At 47.8% G+C, this 19,806-nt stretch overlaps 1 protein-coding gene across 6 annotated transcripts in view; it reads left to right on the forward strand.

The window, feature by feature from the left end:
- Window positions 1-19,806, forward strand: part of LOC129381972 (uncharacterized) — a 227,328-nt gene that overhangs the window by 138,276 nt on the left and 69,246 nt on the right. For all 6 annotated transcript variants that reach the window (XM_072284862.1, XM_055065289.2, XM_055065290.2 and 3 more), the window contains one exon: window positions 4,583-4,672. In XM_072284862.1, the coding sequence (XP_072140963.1) occupies window positions 4,583-4,672 (90 nt within the window). The remainder of the gene's footprint in view (window positions 1-4,582; window positions 4,673-19,806) is intronic.

Below are 19,806 nucleotides of genomic sequence, written 5' to 3' on the forward strand. Positions count from 1 at the left end.
CGCCGGATTTTTCGCTATATGGGGCATATAAGGCTTGCTCCTGAAAAGTGCATAGGCCAACACTGCAATGAGACCACGCATGGCCATGCCTCTTGCTGTGTCGATGCTCTATAGGAGAAACATACGTCGAACATTCGACGTATGCTTCACCAGGTAGATACGGTAGGCAGATATCACCAGGTAGTAGGTACGGACAGTGACGCAGTCCATAGCCGGCCTCTCCCCCCACTAGATAAGTCTGTTAAGTCCGTATGTGTATTTAGGCGTACATTTATTGTCTCTATCTTAGTTTTATAAGTGATCTAAAATTTCACAATGTTCATATTCTGAAACTTGCAAAGGTAAGAAGTATAATTCCGTTGTTATTCACGGACGCTTCGAGACATTGCCAATGTTCAAAATTTTCTGCCAGAATAATGTAGTATACTACTGACAGTCAAGCAGATTTTGGAAAGCAAGAAAATGTATCAGCCTCAACTGTTTTGGGCATTAGCTCAATGCAGGCATAAAATTTTGCAAGTGCAATCCGTTCAGAGATACCACACCATATTTTAGTTTGATTCTTTCCTCGCACTTTCCTATTTTGGTCGATTAAGGTAGTTTGAAGCGGCTCTTATTAGTGTGTTCGAAGATTGATCTTGTAGCGAGCGTACGTCACTTCCGCCATGGGTCTCATTGCCCCTTGTTCCAAAAATCCTGTTTGCCTCGTCGTTGGGGTCATTGCCCCCTGCTCGAACCGAAGCGCCTGCCCGACTAGGGCGCCACCGCTGCCGCTCTGCAGACCTGCTTTTACTTTTGAGTAAACGCACTCGCGTCTCCGTTCTCAAGCTGTCAGAACGTGTGTTCCTTGCTTCCGCTAAGCCGACCTCCCAACAAGTGGAGACCCGGACGTGATTCGAACACGCAACCTTCGAATACCCGCGCCCGTTAAAATGCGATGTGTTGTCGGCTTTTGCTCCTTTGAAAATGTTCTGAGATGCCATCATTATATAATAAAAGCACATACACTGCACTCTATGGTTCCGGCGTTTTTCACTTACCATTTTCAGGTATTTCTATTCGTATAGATATTTGATAATGTGTCAATGGCGTATCCAAAGTGCACAGGCTGCTACTGTAGCAATTCGAGTACATGCCTAGCCTAGAAACTTATCATTACGTGCGTTATGTTCAATCGATCACTTTATTTATCCAGGGGGACGGGTGCCCTATAAACTACAAGTGCTTTATTCATTATATTCACTGGTTCCACTAGTTATAGCGCTAAAGGCAAGTTCATTTATTAGTATACTTGAGTGATCACTGGAATGTCCTCCTGGTTCCTTTTCTGAAGATTCAATATTTGCTCGTAGTTGCTCTTCTGATCCTTTGTTATAAACTGTGGGAGGGGGGTGGTGAGTATTTTGACCAGATCACATCGTCCCTTTCGACTCATTTGCAGGTTACCTTACAGTATTGCAACTATCCAAACATTGTCTTCTTCGAGAAGCACAAGGAATTTAAAAGCAATCTTTCACTTCATGCAAGCGTCTCTAATTTCTCGTCGCTGATTAGGTTGCTCAGTTTCTATTGCGCGTTAGTCATTCAGGACACCTGGTTTACTAGCCTATGAAGCGAGTCTGATAATATGCGCGAGTCTTTCATTGCTAGTGTTCGTTCTTAATCCGGTAGCATTTTAACTGATTCTGCTAATAACTGAGCCTTTCCTTGATTTTCTTCAAAAGGGCCAATGCTTTTTGCATAATTTCTGGGTCTGCTGCAGCTTCGCCCTGTATTGCAAGAAATGGTGTCTAAAATCTCGTCTCAGAAGCTGCAAGGAAACGGATGTGTAATTTTAAAGGTTTATACTTATACCTATATTTGTGGCTGTGATCATCACAGACTTCCAGGGTATCTTAGTCCAGACTATACATATAAAACGCCTTAAGACACCCTCATATAGGTCAAATCTTTGCGGAGTTCAGGGTGGCCTTTTATCCTTTGGAGGTACATAGGATATCGTTCACAGCCTGAATAAAGCACTGTCACGTTCGTAGGCATAATTACAAACCTTTAAAATTGGACGTTCCATCTTATATAATTTGTGAAACAAATCAGTTACTCTATTTACAAGCAGGGGCAAGGCCGCTTTAAATACGTGCACTGGAGCAGTATAAAAAATATCGGCGATACTCTCCATCTGCGCAGAAGAATAAAAATATTCCAAGTCTACTACTTCCTCTGGTAGTAGCATAGTAAACCTACGCTACCACCGGTAGAGTGCATTTAATCAAGGAGAAGCGTCGTACGTATGACACGCAAAAATCCACCGACAGAGTAGACCTTAGAAATTTTCGAAACCTTTAGTTTTTAAAGTTTACGATGCAGACTGTACGTGAAGTTTCATCATGCCGAGAGGCCCGACATTTCTTTGAGATATCAGATATACTTTGCCTGGCAAAAGTTTGTCCCTTTGTGTTCTGTGGAAGGGCGGAAGCTTCCCAGGTTCTTTTTACTGTGAATTACAATGCGCAACACAACCCAAAGTGCGGAATTCATACTACCCCAGGAATTTTCTCTGGCACCATTTGATACGCAATGCTGCAATGCGGGAGCTGGTAGCTGCTTTTTGGCAGCGCTACCTGGGCAATGCAGGAGGCGCGCAGGATCTCATGGCGGTTGTTGTTTACAGAAAACATCAGAGAGACGACTAAGTTCACGTTGAACGTTCGTGGGAATGCAATGTCGCAATAAAAAAAAACTTCTTCTAATTACAGCCTAATTTAGCAAATTCGATTACACCTTAGTGTTATTAGAACTGGGCCTAAAAATCATTGAATGCTAGGCCTGTAAATTTATGTAAAGTTAGCAATACAAATGTCCTACTGCATTTTAGGCGGTTCACCGAATGACAAAAAACCAACCTTGTTAACACGAGGAGCCATCTCAAACTCGTACTTGGACTGGAGATCGCCACTGCGTCTACACACACACACACACACACACACACACACACACACACACACATATATATATATATATATATATATATATATATATATATATATATATGTATATATATATATATATATGTATATATATATATATATATATATATGTATATATATATATATATGTATATATATATATATATATATATATATATATATATATATATATATATATATATATATATATATATATATATATATATATATATATATAAAATTAATGTGCGCATATACATTTCTGTGTTTCATTAAACAGTGGACACTCTGTACCTTCTTTATATGAACGAAACATCAATAAACTTCCGGTTCTGCTTACAAATAATCAAGCTTATCATTTCAGGCTCTGCTGTCCTTGCCGAAATTAATGCCATTGTTATCTAGTGCCATCTCATCCAGGAAGACTGTCAATTAACACAACAAGCTGGGCGAGTTGGTGACTGAACATATTCCTAGGGGTCACCCGCCGTGGTTGCTCCGTGGCTGTGGTGTTGGGCTGCTGAGCACGAGGTCGCGGGATCGAATCCCGGCCACGGCGGCCGCATTTCGATGGGGGCGACATGCGAAAACACCCGTGTACTTAGATTTAGGTGCACGTTAAAGAACCCCAGGTGGTCGAAATTTCCGGAGTCCTCCACTACGGCGTGCCTCATAATCAGAAAGTGGTTTTGGCACGTAAAACCCCATAATTTATTTTTTTTTTATTCCTAGGGGTGGGCGCGCAACCCAGAATAAAGGAAAAATGGAAGTGCGCGATATGAACGCGCACTGTGCATAAATACACAAAGATTGGGATAATGTGATGAAGTGACGCGTACAAGTGGTGGAAGGGTGTGAGGCAACCTTGCCATTCAAAAACTCCCTTCCTTTATCATGCAAAGAGATCTATCTGGCTGATGAATGCACCTGAGTTGACATGCATGAAGCAGGCTTCCAGAATTCGCGGTTGTATTGATTTTCTAATCTTTACAATATGTCGCTTTTTTCTAACAAAGGTATCCATGGGGCAATTTGGAGAATGCGCGGCCTTAGGGAGCACAAAGGAGCGATTGGGAATTGAACCGGCTTGAATCTGGCCATGTATTATCTAAATTGCCCATGGAAACCTTTGTTCGAAAATATCGAAATCAATTGCGAAAATGGCAATGAAATCAACCACAAGATTTTGGAAGCCTACGTCATGCATCTCTACTCAGGCGCATGCGTGAGTTAGAGTTCTATCTCTCTGCAAGATAAAGAAACGGAGTTTTTGCATGGCAAGATAGGCTGACACCCTTTACCCACTTGTACGTGTCACTTCATCACATGATCCCATTCTCTGTATATTAATTCACTTGTTTGAAAAAATAAACGAGTTTTTAGTGTGCGGTCGTATCGTGAACTTCTTTTTGTCCTTCGTTAGGGTTGCCCGGCCCTTCCCTAGGAATATGTGAAGACAGTGAAGTTGCAGCCCTCTAGTGGTATGCTAACGCGTGCGGCCTTCCCTAATTTCAGAGAGAAAGGGATGTAGTTAGAAACACTAGTGACTAGTGTAGCAGTTTATGATAGCCTGTCGAGGTAGTCGGGTAAAATAGTTTTTTTGTCATCTTTTCTAGTTGGCTCTGAGAAATTCGGCCGGCAAGGATAAAGATCCGGACAAGAGGAACGACGACATTGATGAAAAGACTAAAAAGAGCATTCAAAAGGTAGGTTCCCTTTGTATGCTCTCTGCTAAAGCATTCTGTAAGAAGCCTTCTGAGGATGAATGCGGACGCTAATACGATTAGCATTACAGCAATGTAGCCAGACGCCGTATTGGCACTGCCGAAACACATCATCAATTAGGCATCTATTCAGGCGCCCGACTTTTCTTGCTCTTCGAGCTCCTGTTGCTGCTTGTGGCCGTGAACATTTTGTCAATGTAACTTTGTTGAACTTGTTCACATTCTCGAACCTTACTTTTACGACCCGGTAGATGAATTTAATGATCTGTAATGCTGACTGCAATAACGTAGTCATTCATCTCCGTCTTTGAGCTCCCATGTGCTGTTTTTGAATGAAGCCAGTGGCTATCCAAGATTTTAGATTGCTTCAAAAAATTATTCTCCACTTTAGTTATCTAGAACATTATAGAACGCTATACTGAAATCGCCATGATCAAACAATCTGCGAAGTATAGTAACGAGTTAGTTGCATTTCACTCATTTTTAACCTAGTGCGTAAAGAGTTAAGCGTTGATTTAGATACCCTAGGCAAAGAAAAATTGTGCGCGAAAAGTAAAGATTCGCGAAGGATAAAAAAGGAGAATTCAAATGTAAAGTTCCTGAACATACTTCTTGAAATGATTTGCATATCAATTTGCATAAAATGTGAAAAAAAAGGAGAACAGCTTTTCTCCAGGAGACACTAAAAGTAAAATTTTTCCTGTTGCCTAAGGTTTACCCTCGGATCGCTGGGAAGCTTCTTACTTTGTGCGGAAGTTATCCGCTGCACTGTGACGGCGACAATTAGTTTCAGACATGCACGTTCCATGGATTATATTCAACTTCTCTCAGATCAGGGTGATCAAGACAAAATCGAGTAGGACGACTCACACCTGTAGACGCTGTCCAAAGTCATTGTGGTGGTTCTTTAACCACAATATTGCTGTACAGGTTGTCATCTCTACAATGGTGTTCGAATAGTGTGCAAAGGAATAGTTTGGAACCAGAACAAACAACGCTTGCTGTTGGGCGCTTAGGTCAGTTTTGGGTTTGCCCTGAACCTATTAGCAGCAAAGGTTAAAAAAATTAAATTATGGGGTTTTACGTGCCAAAGCCACTTTCTGATTATGAGGCACGCCGTAGCGGAGGGCTCCGGAAATTTCGACCACCTGGGGTTCTTTAACGTGCACCTAAATCAAAGTACACGGGTGTTTTCGCATTTCGTCCCCATCGAAATGCGGCCGTCGTGGCCGGGATTCGATCCCGCGACCTCGTGCTCAGCAGCCCAGCACCATAGCCACTAAGCAACCACGGCGGGTTAGCAGCAAAGGTTCTTACTCGGTGACATCTCATATGAAGGGATCATACGCTACGTCTGGACTCTTGTAAGAATTGGAGATTGAGCTGATGGGGCGTGCCCGAAGGCTCGATTGTACTTAAAGCAGGCAACCTCATCATATAATACAAAGTTGTGGTTGTGAACATCAGCTGTGAGGTGTCAATCCAAAAATGAAACTAATAAAATACCAGGTCTATTCTAGAATCATTTTCCAATTTTTCTACTTGGGAGGGGCGCCATCAATTTTCCTGCCTGAAATTATTATTACCATGTAAAAATTATAGTTATTAAAAACTGATATTTTCAGGTGTGGCTTCCCTTAAATCTATTAAACACAAGAGTTAGATGTTATGTAAGTAAAAAAAAAGAGCTTAGAGAGTCGCAGTAATGCAGCTATTTGGGCGAACTTGTTTACATGCGTAAAGTATGTGACGAGCGGAAAAAGGAAATGGGGAGTAGTGTCACTGCCGACATTGCTCTCGTGAGACAATCATATGCCCCCTCCCCCCCACACACATACACGCGCGCACGCGCGCGCACGCACGCACGCACACACACACACGCACACACACGCACACACACGCACACACACGCACGCACACACACACACACATATATATATATATATATATATATATAGATATAATGGAGTTACAACTCCACGTATAGATTTTCTCTATATATAAAATCCATTCTGCGGAATCCCACAAGGAGGAATTGATGTCGCAAAGGAGAAAACTGACATCCACTCAGATGTAGCACCAAGCTGAAAAGTAAATACATTCCGGTATCTCAGAAATATAGCCTCAGAGTTAGGGAAAAATACGTCTTGACTCAAACCTGGGGCCGACACACCCCCAAGGTGGGTGCCGCACTTTCTGGGGAAACCAGCGGATGGCAGATCACACTGCGAATTAGTCGACAACAAGACGTATATGTATTTTAAATATTGCATAGCAGTTCTCCCAGGGAGAATCACGATATCAAAAATGCCCTTCACCCAAAAGTCGCACCAAGCGACAGACGAAACTCGTGCGGGTTTCTTAGCAAAAAAAGCATTGTAGTGCAGGAAAAATTTGTCCTCGTCCTTCATTTGATCTCAGGACCATCGCCTTGCTGCTGCGGGGGCCGCTCTGCCCTCTGAGCTAACAAAAGAGATAGCAGACCGTAGCGCCAGCGCTTATTATTCTACGACTCCACGTAAAGATTTCTTTCTATATTGTAAATCAATTCTGCGGAATCTGGCAACAAGGAAGTGTCATGAAATCAAAAGTTTCATTCACCCAAATGCAGCACGAAGCAACACACAAAACCCGTACCGACCAACGCTTTTACGGGCAACATATGCCACCCTCCCACCTAACGAGGAGGTTAGCAAATCGCGGCGCGAATGCGAAGTATTCTACACCCAGGCGCATAGAGATTATGCGTGTAGTAAATTAGTTCTGAGGAATCTCGCAAGGTGGAGGAAGTGTGACGATAGGAAAATTGTCATTCAACCCAAATGTTCCACACAGCGACCAACGAAACTCCTATGGGATTTGTAGAAAAATGTTTCTCAGATGAGCAAAGTTGCGCGCTGGTACGGGATTCGAACTCTGGAGCAACGCCTTTTCATGGTGGTCGCTCTACCTTCTGGGCAAACCAGGAGGCTAGGAGATTGTTGCGCGAAGGACAATGATGCTGGCACTCGAAGAATAGGCATTACCAATATGGCAAACCGGTTCAACGTAATCCTTCAAAGCGGAGGAAGTTTCTCCGAAGGAAATATTGTCACCCACCCAAATGTAGGACGAGGCGACAAGTGATACCTCTAATGGTTTCTCAGATATAAAGCTTCGCGGTTCAGGAAAAATTGGTTCTGGATCGGTGATTCAAGCTCGGGACCAAAGTGTTACCCAGGCTGCCGCGGTACCATCTGAGCAACCTCGGAGGCAAGCAGATCGCAGCGCAAACTTTTCGTCAACTCGAAGCTTACGAACACAGAATATGGCAAATGAGTTCAGTGTAATCGCGTGTGTGGAAGAAGAGTCAAGAAAGCAAGATTGTCATCCACACAAATACCGCGCAAAGGGACAAACAAAGGCCATTCTGTTTCTGAGACGGAGGGCATAGTAGTTCAGGAAAAAATACATCTCTTTTCGAACCAACGACCAGCGCCTTTCTTGGGAGGTCGATAGAAACAAGCCTTACACTTGTTCGTTGAAAGATGGTATCAATCATGCACTGGAACGAGGGAGGCGCATTTGAGAGCACCAACGGCATAACGTTAAACCCGTACAGCCGATCGGGAGTGACGAAAGTTCTTTCCAGAGATTTAAAAAAAAAAAAAAAAGATTAGAAGTATTCTGCACCTTGAAGAAAATCAAACGTGTCGTCCCTCCGAGGGAGACGGTAAATGTCTTCTCTTGTAATCCTCTTTGGGCGGTGATAATCGACATAAAATCGAATGGAGCCATCCCTTTTGCTCAATGGAACGACAGGCGATGACCAAAGACTTCGAGAACACTGAATGGCGCCGTGCTGCAGCATGTAGTCAGTTTTTTCACTGCTAACTTGGCGCTGTTTTACGGAAAGGCGATGCCGATGCTGTCACAAGAGGACATTTGACCCTTTGTCAATAGTATGACACCAACTTGTGCGACCCAAAGATGGTTATTTATAGCCGATCGAACAAATGGACTCCTTATGGAGACTGAAACGTGGGATGCGATGAGGTGGGGAAAGGGCTGCGGCGAAGGCGCAGTCGCCAACAGCTCATGGCGGTGTTGATTAGACAGAAGTTATAGCGTTAAAAGGTAAACGGGTGGTGTCATCGTGAGTCTTCAATGCGCATGACAGCTCCCACAAATCCTATGGTCTCATCACGCAGTATGGTCACTGCGTACGGGTGCAGACTATATATGGACCTTAAATCGGATTCTGACCTAATAACGAGGACGGCGACTGGGTGACCTAACGCCCCAATGACTGGTACGCGTCGGAATGCTTCGGCACGCGCCGAAGTGTCAAAAGCGTCAAAGGCGTCGGTCGGGAACACGGCGAAGCGGGACGACGCGCAGCGATTATGTCTACTGCCGATGCTAGAAGTTTGGCGACGCGAGGCGAAGCTGCACCGGCCTACACCAATGAGAAGCCACGACGCGTCGCAGGCGTCAACCAATCGGAGACTGCGAAGCCTGCGGCTGCTATGCCTGTAATAGCCGCCCATGCGAAGGCGCCGGCACCGCCGATCGTCCGAGTTCTTTGGACGCACGACGCGCGCGACAGTGTTCCTGAAAAACAGTGTTGTAATAGTAGGCCGACAACGACCCGACCGACCGACGACTGTGGGTTGCGGCAGTGCGACGTGCACACATTGTGACCAGCAATTCCTCAGGCGTTTTAAAATAGGGCTGGGGCGCGATCGGGCGAGGCTGACGACTCCGCGCTGCCAAGGCCAATCGCCTGAGGCGAAAGTGAACGCAAACCGAACGTGTGTTTCGAAGAACGATTCCTGTTGTAAGGCGTGTGGCACGTGTCGGCTGGACGAAGAAGCTGGGGTGAATGCCGTGGAACGCGAACACGGGCAACCTGGTGGGTTGGTAGTGGGAAGGAATATGACAGTGGTCTTGCGATCGCGGCAGCGTATTTCAGCGGCGGGGTTGTGACCACGGGTAGCCAGGATAATAGAGCGGTGCCGCTAGAGATGGGCACAGAAGTAGGTGGTCGGCATAGCAGAGAGGCGCCGTCACACAGTCTAGTGGGCAAATGGGGGAAGTGCTTCAGATACCTTAGCACGGACGCCTTGTAGCACTTCCGGAGACAGGGTTAGGGTTGGCTCCCGGCAATGAGGGAACAGAGCTAGCTGGCGGGCGACTGCCTCTCTAATGAAATCTTTCAGCTGAAGTACGAGAGCAAAAGCATGGACATGACCAGCAGCAACTGCAATTGCCGAGACGGAGGTAGCCTTTGGTACGTATTGTGGGAGAAGTTATGTCGTCGGCGCAATTCGGTAAAACTGACACAGGTTGAACAGTACCACAACAATGTTTCGACTCTCGGCAAGCAGCATTAGAAACGCGTTGTCTTCAAAGTCCTTGATAATATTGTTGATTTTGCGATCTGTGATTGCTGGATTAACACTGCCGGAGAACTTCCATGAATCCTAATAGAGCTGGGAAAAAGTATCTCGCTGGCATAGACGCTTCGGAACGTTGCTTGCAGGTAGCGCGGCGGCCAACCATTTCGGTGATATGTGTCCTGTATAGAGATCAACTGATTCTGAAACAACAGGTCCGTGGTGTCAGCAAAGTAAATATTTCGCTAAGTTTTCTGGTCAACCCACTTATTGTGAGCGCTTACAGGTTTCTTTACTTATTCTTTATTTATACATACTGCAGCCCGTTAGGGCTATGGCAGGAGTGGGTGTACATGCGAGGAAAACTGGTTATGATATGCAGAAACAAGAACATAGAAATACAAAAATGTGAAGGAACTATACATCAGCAATAGCATTTAAAAATTGAGAAATGGGTAACAAGCGAACTTCGGCAGGTAACAAATTCCACTCTTCAATCATGCGGAGGAAAGAATTGTATTTGAAAGTGTTAGTGCGTGGATGGAGTGGTCTGATATTAGAGGCATGATAAGCTCTAGTTGAAGTCGGGAAAGCAGGCATTAAAATGGAGGGATCTGATAGGTGACAAAGAGAGTTCTTATAAGAATAGAAAATCTTCAGAGATTCTATGTGCCGCTGTCTAGAAAGAAATGGTAGGTTTAATTCCTCAAGAGCAGCTGACGGTGAAAAGTCTCGGTCGAAGCGACGGTAAACAAAACGAACAGCCTTCCTCTGGACCGACTCAATATAATTAATTTCACGTTGTTTATATGGGTTCCATACGGAGGAAGCATATTCTAAAATTGGGCGAATCAATGTTTTGTATGCTACTAATTTAGTGTCCCTCGGAGCAGCAGACAATGTCCGGCGGATGTAACCAAGTTTTAGAGCGCAGCTCTTTGGCGTCCGTTCCTGGGTTTCGCGTCGTCGTCGGCGTTGTCGTCGGCCTCGTAACCAGCTCCGCCCCCCTTTCATCCCCCCAGCGCTAGCAGCGACCGACTGATACCGCTGGATGCCGCTGACGCCGCTAGAGAGTCAAGATAACGTGACTGCATAGAACACCGTCGCCGCCATGCAGAAAGAGGAGGAAAGGGTCCCCCCCCCCCCCCCCCTGTTCTTGTGTGGCGGATAGGGTGCTCTTCAGTTGCCGACGCGCCGGTTATTTCACGTAGGCCCCGGCACGTCGACGAATACGTGACCACCTTCCCACGGCTAGACCTGGTTCTTAGCGCTGCGGAAGCGAGGGTATCATATTGTTTGTGTCGCCATCGGCGGCGTTGTCCCTGAAACCAACTCCGCAGCTGGGGTTGACTCACTATCGGCGTCAGCGGCATCAGTCAGTCGCTGCTATCTCTTCCCTCCTCCCTTTATCGTGTTGTTCGCTTGCTGCGCGCGCTTCTGCCCCCATCGTTTGCCGCTGGGTGTACACGCCGCCCCCCTCCCCCCTCTTCCTGCGAGTCTCCGGTTTCATAGATTTCCTATACTGCTGTGGTGCTCGCAGAGACCACAACAGAGCGGCGGGAGTCGCTATCTACTTGCGCACAGGTCTCTCTGCAATACCAGTCGAAATGTTTGGCACGTCACATGAAGTTGGCGAACTGTGCGCCGCAAAGTTGCCCAACGGCTTGCTGGTAGTAGCTGCCTACTTCGCCCCTACCGCACTCACGAAAGACGTCGTGCACTTCCTGCAACTCGCATTAACCGTCCATCGATCCACACCGATGTTAGTAGTGGGGGACTTTAATGTTGACATAAAGACAAACAGCAATTTCCTAACACTTATGCGGGAGAACATCCCGTTCCTCTCGCTCGTAACGCGTCCCACGGCTGTGACAACCTCGCGAGGCACTTGTATAGGCAGGTTGCGAACGTAGTTCCCGCGCCTACTAGGGCGCCCCTCGCGGCGGCGAGCGCGGAACCGGCAGGATACGACCGGCCCGCTTGCGTTCGGAAAGCCTGTCTGTGCACTGTTTCGCGCGTAGCTGTTGCCGTTTCTGAGCAATGCCGAAGTGCAGCCCGAGCTGTTGCGTAACAGCACGTACACCAACTCACGAGGAACAAAGTTTTACAGGTTTCCAAGCCGACCGTATGAAGCAGAACGGCGTCAACGCTGGATAGCGCTCGTCCGACGGCATAAGTTGTTTTATGTTCCGGTGTTATGCGAAGTGCGTTAACGCTGAATTCTTTGCTTTTACAGCAATGATGGCAGCAACGGGACACCTGCAGTGCGTACCAGTATATGCAGCAAACAAAGTAGTTTGTTTCCACACTGTACCGCAGTAAAGCTGTGGAACTCTTTCCCAATCCTCTCCCATTCAAACAGCGCTAGGGCTTGCTGAGAGATTTGAGGAGGGGTTGCAGCTGGCTAAGCTGGCGTACACCCTTCTGCGCCCAGCATATCAATTAAGGGGCAGTTGAGATCACCAAAATTTTTGACGACGTGGTTTATTGGAACCTCCTTTGCACGCACTGAAAAATCGCAACATAAAAGTATCGCACTTCCAGTAACTTGGGCGAAAACATTTTCCCAGCGTAGTCTAACACAACTGGTAAGTTCCTCACCTTTATTTGTGTTTGGGGAGAGCAACATTAGAATACTTCGGGTAGGTCTTACGAGTCGTTCGTACGCCCCACGTTCTTGGATGAGATGTTTTGGATTCGCATTTGCCGTCCTGTATGTACAGGGAAACTACCACGGCGTCCTTGTACTTCCCTGCGAAGCCAGCATGGCAATCGCAGCTCCCCGCTAGGATTTGTCTGCTGTCGCCGATCTTCAAGAATCAATGTCACCTATAATTTCATGCGTCCACACCGTAGATAACGAAGTAACCTACGCTGAGCTTCACGCATCTCACTGGTGCGTTATGTTTCGTTTGCGGAATAACCTAGCAGTCACTTCGATCAGTGCGAGTTCAACACTTTCCTCACGTCGTAGACGTGCCCCACTTCAAATAGACGACTTCCTTTCTCCAAATTCTTTTCACGGAAAAAGCTGTCAAGATCTTGTAATTCCCGAAACCCGGTTAAAATTAATATCAGCACGCTGTTTCGCGCCATCGCTACCGTTTGACAGGGCGCCAAACACGCAGCGCGAGCTGCTGACGCCGTGAGTAATCCTACCGCATTCGCGCAACTATTCGTCAGATGGCGCTAGGGGTCGGAAAGACAGAGCGCCGCCTAGCACTTGCAACGTGCCCATAGATCTCGTCTTTGAGAATCAAGCATTGGTGTACCAAGTCGAACATATATCAGTCTATTTCTCCGACCACAAAGCTTCCTTCATGACTGTCAAGAACTGTTAGTGGAGTCTTTGTTAAAGGAATACGTGTGAAAAATAAAAAAAAATTCTGTGATAGCGCATACATGTGTTGCTCGATTTCTTTGCCTCAATCTATCGAAAAGGTGAAACAGCTTATTTGCTGCGCTCAAATTTCGCATTAGGAAGTAACGTAATCGTCGGTAATTTTTTTTTTACCGCTTTACTACGAATGTAATCTATATGTTTAGACCAAGCCAACGTGGGTGTAAAAATGACGCCTAAATATTTGTATTGAAAAACTCGTGTTACTGGTACACCGTTGCATATATAATCATAATCATCATAAGAGGACAGCCAGTATTCGACGCCTCTTCGCCGGTGCTGGTCGAGATCGCCTGGTCGGGCTGACGGATAACGCCGGCGCAAGGGACTGCCATCGGTTCAGTAGGCGCGCTGGTAGCTTAAGTAATGGCGGAGGCGGGCAACGTACAAGGCGGTGGGCAACGTGTATATATATATATATATATACATTGCCACGTGCAGTGGCACAGCAAGGGGACTAAAGAAGAAGAGAACGAGGTTCGTCTCGGCATCGCGCATCAACGGTTTCGTTCCGTGAAGGACAAACGCCTCGATCCCCATTCAGTGTGTATACTTCACCAGAGTATGTGACAATTTGGTGGAGCTTGCTGGGTACACCCAACTTATGCAGGAAACCCCACTGGGCAGCAAGAAGCTCGCACAATTGGAGTTGACTCCAGTTCACCGCACAAGCCGGCGAATCCGAGGCCTCGCCCTAGAATTTGGAAACCTCCCGGAAAAAGTGATGACTACGACCACTGCGACGTCTACGGAAAGGGTGACACCGACTTACCTAACGCTGCTAAACCCCTAAGTGCCGACGGCTTTTCATTGCGACATATTTGAAGACGTGGAAGACTGGCTGGTGGAGTTCGAGCGCGTGGCTGCGTTTAACGAGTGGGACAACAACGCTAAACCCAGGAACGTCTACTTCAGCCTCCAAGATGGTGCTCGCACGTAGTTTGTGAACCGCGAAAGTGCCCTGTCATCCTGGCCTGAATTCCAGCGCAAGCTACTGGAGACTTACTCCAGCCCCGATCGCCCGGAAAAAGCGGAGCGAGCCCTTCAGTCACGCGTCCAAAAGCCCAACGAGAGCGTCACGATGTACGTGGAGGACATGACGCGTCTCTTTCAGCGTGCCGATCCGAGCATGTCGGAAGAGAAGAAGGTGCGTCATCTGATGAGAGGCGTAAAGGAACAGCTCTTTGGCGGTCTTGTTCGGAATACGCCCAAGACTGTCATGGAGTCCCTCACCGAAGCCACCGCAATGGAGAAGACGCTTCAGCAACGGTCGAACATGTACAACCGACAAGTAAATTCCGCCTGCACTCCGGATACGCCCGTAGGCTTCGGGTGCGACGTCGCCTTGCTTTGCGAGCTGATTCGCTCGGTGGTTCGCGACGAGCTGCAGAAGCACCACGGTACGTCGCCGCCGCCAGTCAGCTCCCTTGCCAGAGTCGTACGCAACGAAGTACAGCAGGCACTGCAGGCATCTCTTTCCTGCAGTGAAGCGCCACCTCTGCCAAGTGAATCCCGGCGCAAGACTTACGCAGAAACGTTACTGAGCCCCGCCCAAGCTTTCGCACCTACTTATGTTGCGTCGCCAGTTGCGTTGCAATCGGCGCAAGCCGCTCCGACAACTCTGCGACCGTACTTCGACGACCGCCGAACACCCGCGAGGAAATCAGAGGTTTGGCGAGCACCCGACTCACGACCACTGTGCTACCATTGCGGCGAAGCTGGTCATATGTATCGGGAGTGCCCCTATCGACGACTCGGCCTGCGGGGTTTTTCCATCGATTCACCTCGACCTAGGATTGGCCAGAGGCCTCCCGACATCGCAGAATTCATCGAACAGCAGCGCAGGCCGGGTGCATCGCAGCGGCAGTCACGCTCACCCTCACCGCGGCGATATTTCCCTGCTCGTGATACCACCTCGAGGACGACGCAAGGGCGATCACCAAGTCCACGCCGGGAAAACTGACGTCAGCGACCTTCCGAGGCGGGGCCGCTGATACTCGACGCGCTGAAGACCTCGTATCGTGCCGACCGCAGAACAACGAGAACACGACGACGCCAGAACCAGTTCCCGCCAACAAAATTACACTGGACATACCTGTGTTGATCTACGGCAGAAAAATGAGTGCACTTGTAGGTACCGGCGCCGGTTACTCCATTCTTGGTGGCAAACTGGCGAGCGTTCTGAAACAAGTTACGTTGCCCTGGAATGGAGCACCAGTTCGTACGGCAGGTGGCCACGTCGTCACACCGCTTGGCTTATGCACGGCGAGAGTAGAAATTCACGGTGCTGCTTTTATGGCCACTTGTCTGGTTCTACACGAGTGTTCCCACGATTTAATTCTTGGGATGGACTTTCTCCGGGAATATGGCGCCATTATTGACCTCCGCGACCGCTGCATCACTTTCTCGACAAAAAGGGCAACAACACAGACCGACGCCGTTGGACCCAGATCCGCACTTCGCGTTTCGGACGACAGCATCACGATACCGCCGCGTGCGAGTGTTATGGTCCCGGTCAAGTCCGACGAGCTACGAGACGGTGAAGCCATTGTAGAAGGCAACAGTTCTATGTTACTGGCCCAAGGTATTTGTGTAGCACGAAGCCTTGTGGAACTTCGTGATAGCCAGACAGCGGTCCTCGTTACCAACTTTAGCTTTGAGCATCGGCACATTTTTCGTGGCACTGCCGTCGCCTACGCCAAACCATCAACGGACATCGTCGAGTGCTTTGCTTCTGAAGTGGACACAAACGACGATTCGCTCAGAGACGTCGATATAGACTCCGAGCTTACGGACGACCAAAAGAGCGCACTGCAGGAACTCTTGCACGAGTTCCGCGCGTGTTTCGCTCGGTCTACTAAAGTGGGCCAAACGCCAATCACGAAGCGCCGAATCACGACATCCGCCGACGCACGCCCCATCAAACAACAGCCTTATCGTGTCTCGCCAAAAGAACGTGAGGCAATTCAAGCCCACGTCAAGGAGATGCTAGATGATGGTGTCATTCAGCCTTCGCACAGTCCGTGGTCGGATCCGGTCGTTCTGGTCTAGAAAAAAGACGGAACGCTTCGTTTCTGTGTTGATTATCGACGCCTCAACAATGTCACAATGTCACCAAGAAGGACGTGTACCCACTACCACGTATCGATGACTCTATAGACAGGTTGCGGCGAGCTAAGTATTTTTCGTCTCTCCATCTAAAGAGCGGTTACTGGCAAATTGAGGTAGATGAACGAGACCGCGAAAAAACTGCTTTCATCACTACAGATGGCCTGTACGAATTCAGGGTACTACCTTTCGGGCTCTGTTCGGCACCAGCAACTTTCCAGCAAATGATGGACACCGTTCTCGCTGGTCTGAAGTGGCAAACCTGCCTCGTCTACCTCGACGACGTGGTTGTTTTTTCGGCGACATTTGACGACCACCTGAAACGACTGCGGCAAGTTCTCGAAGCCATCCGATCGGCTAACCTCACCCTTAAGCCTCAGAAGTGTCACTTCGGCTACAAGGAGCTTATGTTTCTGGGACACGTGGTCAGCGCGGAAGGCGTTAGCCCCGATCCCGCGAAAACTGCCGCTGTAGCCACATTTCCAACACCGACCGACAAGAAAGGTGTCCGACGCTTCCTGGGCCTTTGCGCATACTACCGGCGTTTCATCGAAAATTTTTCGAAGGTGGCGGAGCCGCTGACTCGACTCACGAGGGACGATGTATCGTTCGTCTGGGCCTCAGAGCAAGAGACTGCTTTCACTGAACTTCGACAGCGTGTGGTGTCAGCACCAGTTCTGGCCCACTTTGACGAGGAGGCGGACTCGGAAGTTCATACAGACGCCAGTAACGTTGGTCTTGGCGCGGTACTTGTACAACGGCAGGAAGGTAATGAAAGAGTGATCGCCTACGCAAGTCGCACACTATCGCGTGCAGAGACTAACTACACCACCACGGAGAAAGAGTGTCTTGCCGTCGTATGGGCGCTGGCCAAATTTCGACCTAACCTCTACGGCCGCCCATTCAAAGTTGTAACCGATCATCCCTCGTTATGTTGGCTTGCAAATCTGCGGGACCCTTCTGGGCGACTGGCACGGTGGAGTCTACGTTTGCAGGAGTACGACGTGACCATCGTGTACAAGTCAGGCCGCATACACGAAGACGCTGACGCACTCTCGCGCGCCCCTATCGACACTACCGACCAAGACATTGAGGACGACGGCGTTTTCCTTGGGGCCGTAAGCGTTACTGATTTGTCCACACGGCAGCGCGCAGACAACTCACTACGACCTATATTCGAACATCTGGAAGGACGAAACCCATCAATACCCCGGCACATCGCTCGAGGATTGTCGTCTTTTTGTTTACGACATGGCGTCTTGTATAAGAACTCCGCTGCCACCAACAAGACATACCTTTTGGTCGTTCCAGCAGACCTCCGTGCCGAAGTTTTATTCGCCTGTCATGACGAGCCTCCGTCTGGCCATTTGGGTTTTACGCGAACGCTTGATAGAGTGCGCAAATCCTACTACTGGCCGAAACTTGCCGAGTGTGTTAAGCGATACGTCCAAGCCTGCCATGAATGCCAGCGCCGAAAGTCGCCAGCTGTGAAGCCTGCGGGATTGCTGAATCCGATTGACCCACCTGGCAAACCTTTCGACCAGGTCGGCATGGATCTTCTGGGCCCGTTTCCACTGTCCTCTTCTGGCAACAGGTGGATAATCGTCGCCACAGACTATTTAACGCGATATGCTGAGACAAAGGCGTTGCCTCGAGGCACAGCTTCCGAGGTTGCCCAGTTTTTCATACAGAACATCGTCCTACGGCATGGCGCCCCATCGCACGTTATCACAGACCGAGGCAAAGCCTTCACAGCGCAGCTCACTGAAGACGTTTTTAAACTCAGCTGCAGGACCCATCGACGGACAACTGCCTATCATCCGCAGACAAACGGCTTGACCGAACGACTGAATAAAACGATGACTGACATGCTGTCTATGTACGTAGACGTACAGCACAACACGTGGGAGATACTCTCATACGTAACGTTTGCGTATAATACTGCTACGCAAGAAACAACACGCTTCACGCCGTTTTACCTCGTTTATGGCCGTGAAGTGCAGACTATGTTAGAAGCAATGCTGCCATGCGCCAACATCGATCAGCTCGATCTCGCCCAAGATGCCGAACTCTTCGTGCCACGAGCGGAAGAAGCCCGTCAGCTTGCCCGAGTGCACATAAAAAAACAACAGAACATCGATGCACAACGTTACAATCTCCGCCATCGACTAGTCGAGTTCCAACCTGGCGATCAAGTTTTGGCCTGAACTCCCGTGCGCCGAAAAGGACTATCCGAGAAGCTTTTGAGTCGCTACTTCGGACCTTACAAAGTGTTGCAGCGGATTAGCGACGTGAATTACGAAGTCCTTCCTGACAGAAGGCAGCCTGCCCGACGTCGACAACCGCAATCTGAGATTGTGCATGTTGTGCGGTTGAAACCGTATCATAGCCGCTAAAATCCGACGTCTTCAGCCGATTAGGTTAGTTTTTGTTGTTGCTCGTCCCTCAGTGCCTTGTGACTATATCGCACACCACAGTGATTGTGACTATAGCCTATGTGTTCGTCCTAGGCCATCTCGGCGCTCTCACGTCAAGCCTATGTATGTTTTCATTCTTTTATTATTATTTTTTTGAAGAGGGGGTAGTGCCACATGCAGTGGCACAGCAAGGGGACTAAAGAAGAAGAGAACAAGGTTCGTCTAGGCATCGCGCATCAACGGTTTCGTTCTGTGAAGGACAAACGCCTGGATCCCCATTCAGTGTGTATACTGCAGCAGAGTTTACGCGACAATATATATATATATATATATATATATATATATATATATATATATATATATATATATATATATATATATATATAATGGGCAAACAGGAATTCTTCAGGCTACCTTTCAAACGTAAAGAAATTGAGTGGTGCTACAAGGTAAACAGAACAAGAGTTTAATTTCGACAGCTTCGATCGGTGGACCGATCTGCATCAGGCAAGCGTTGCAAACAGCAAGTAAAATGGAAAGTAACAGAGTGTCACCATACACATATTCAAGGCAGGGCTCTTGTAAGCCCTGATGTAAATCGGTCCACCTGATCGAAAGTGTTGAAATTCAATACTTGTTCTGTTTACCTTGTAGCACCACTCAATTTCGTTATATATATATATATATATATATATATATATATATATATATATATATATATATATATGGAATAAATTGTTCAGGGTGCATTTCAAACGTGAACAATCTGAGGGATGCTTGAACGAAAACAGAAGTCTTATTTCAACACTCTCG

This window comes from Dermacentor andersoni, chromosome 10 (assembly GCF_023375885.2).
Source record: "Dermacentor andersoni chromosome 10, qqDerAnde1_hic_scaffold, whole genome shotgun sequence".
NCBI classification, from domain to species: Eukaryota; Metazoa; Arthropoda; class Arachnida; order Ixodida; family Ixodidae; genus Dermacentor; species Dermacentor andersoni.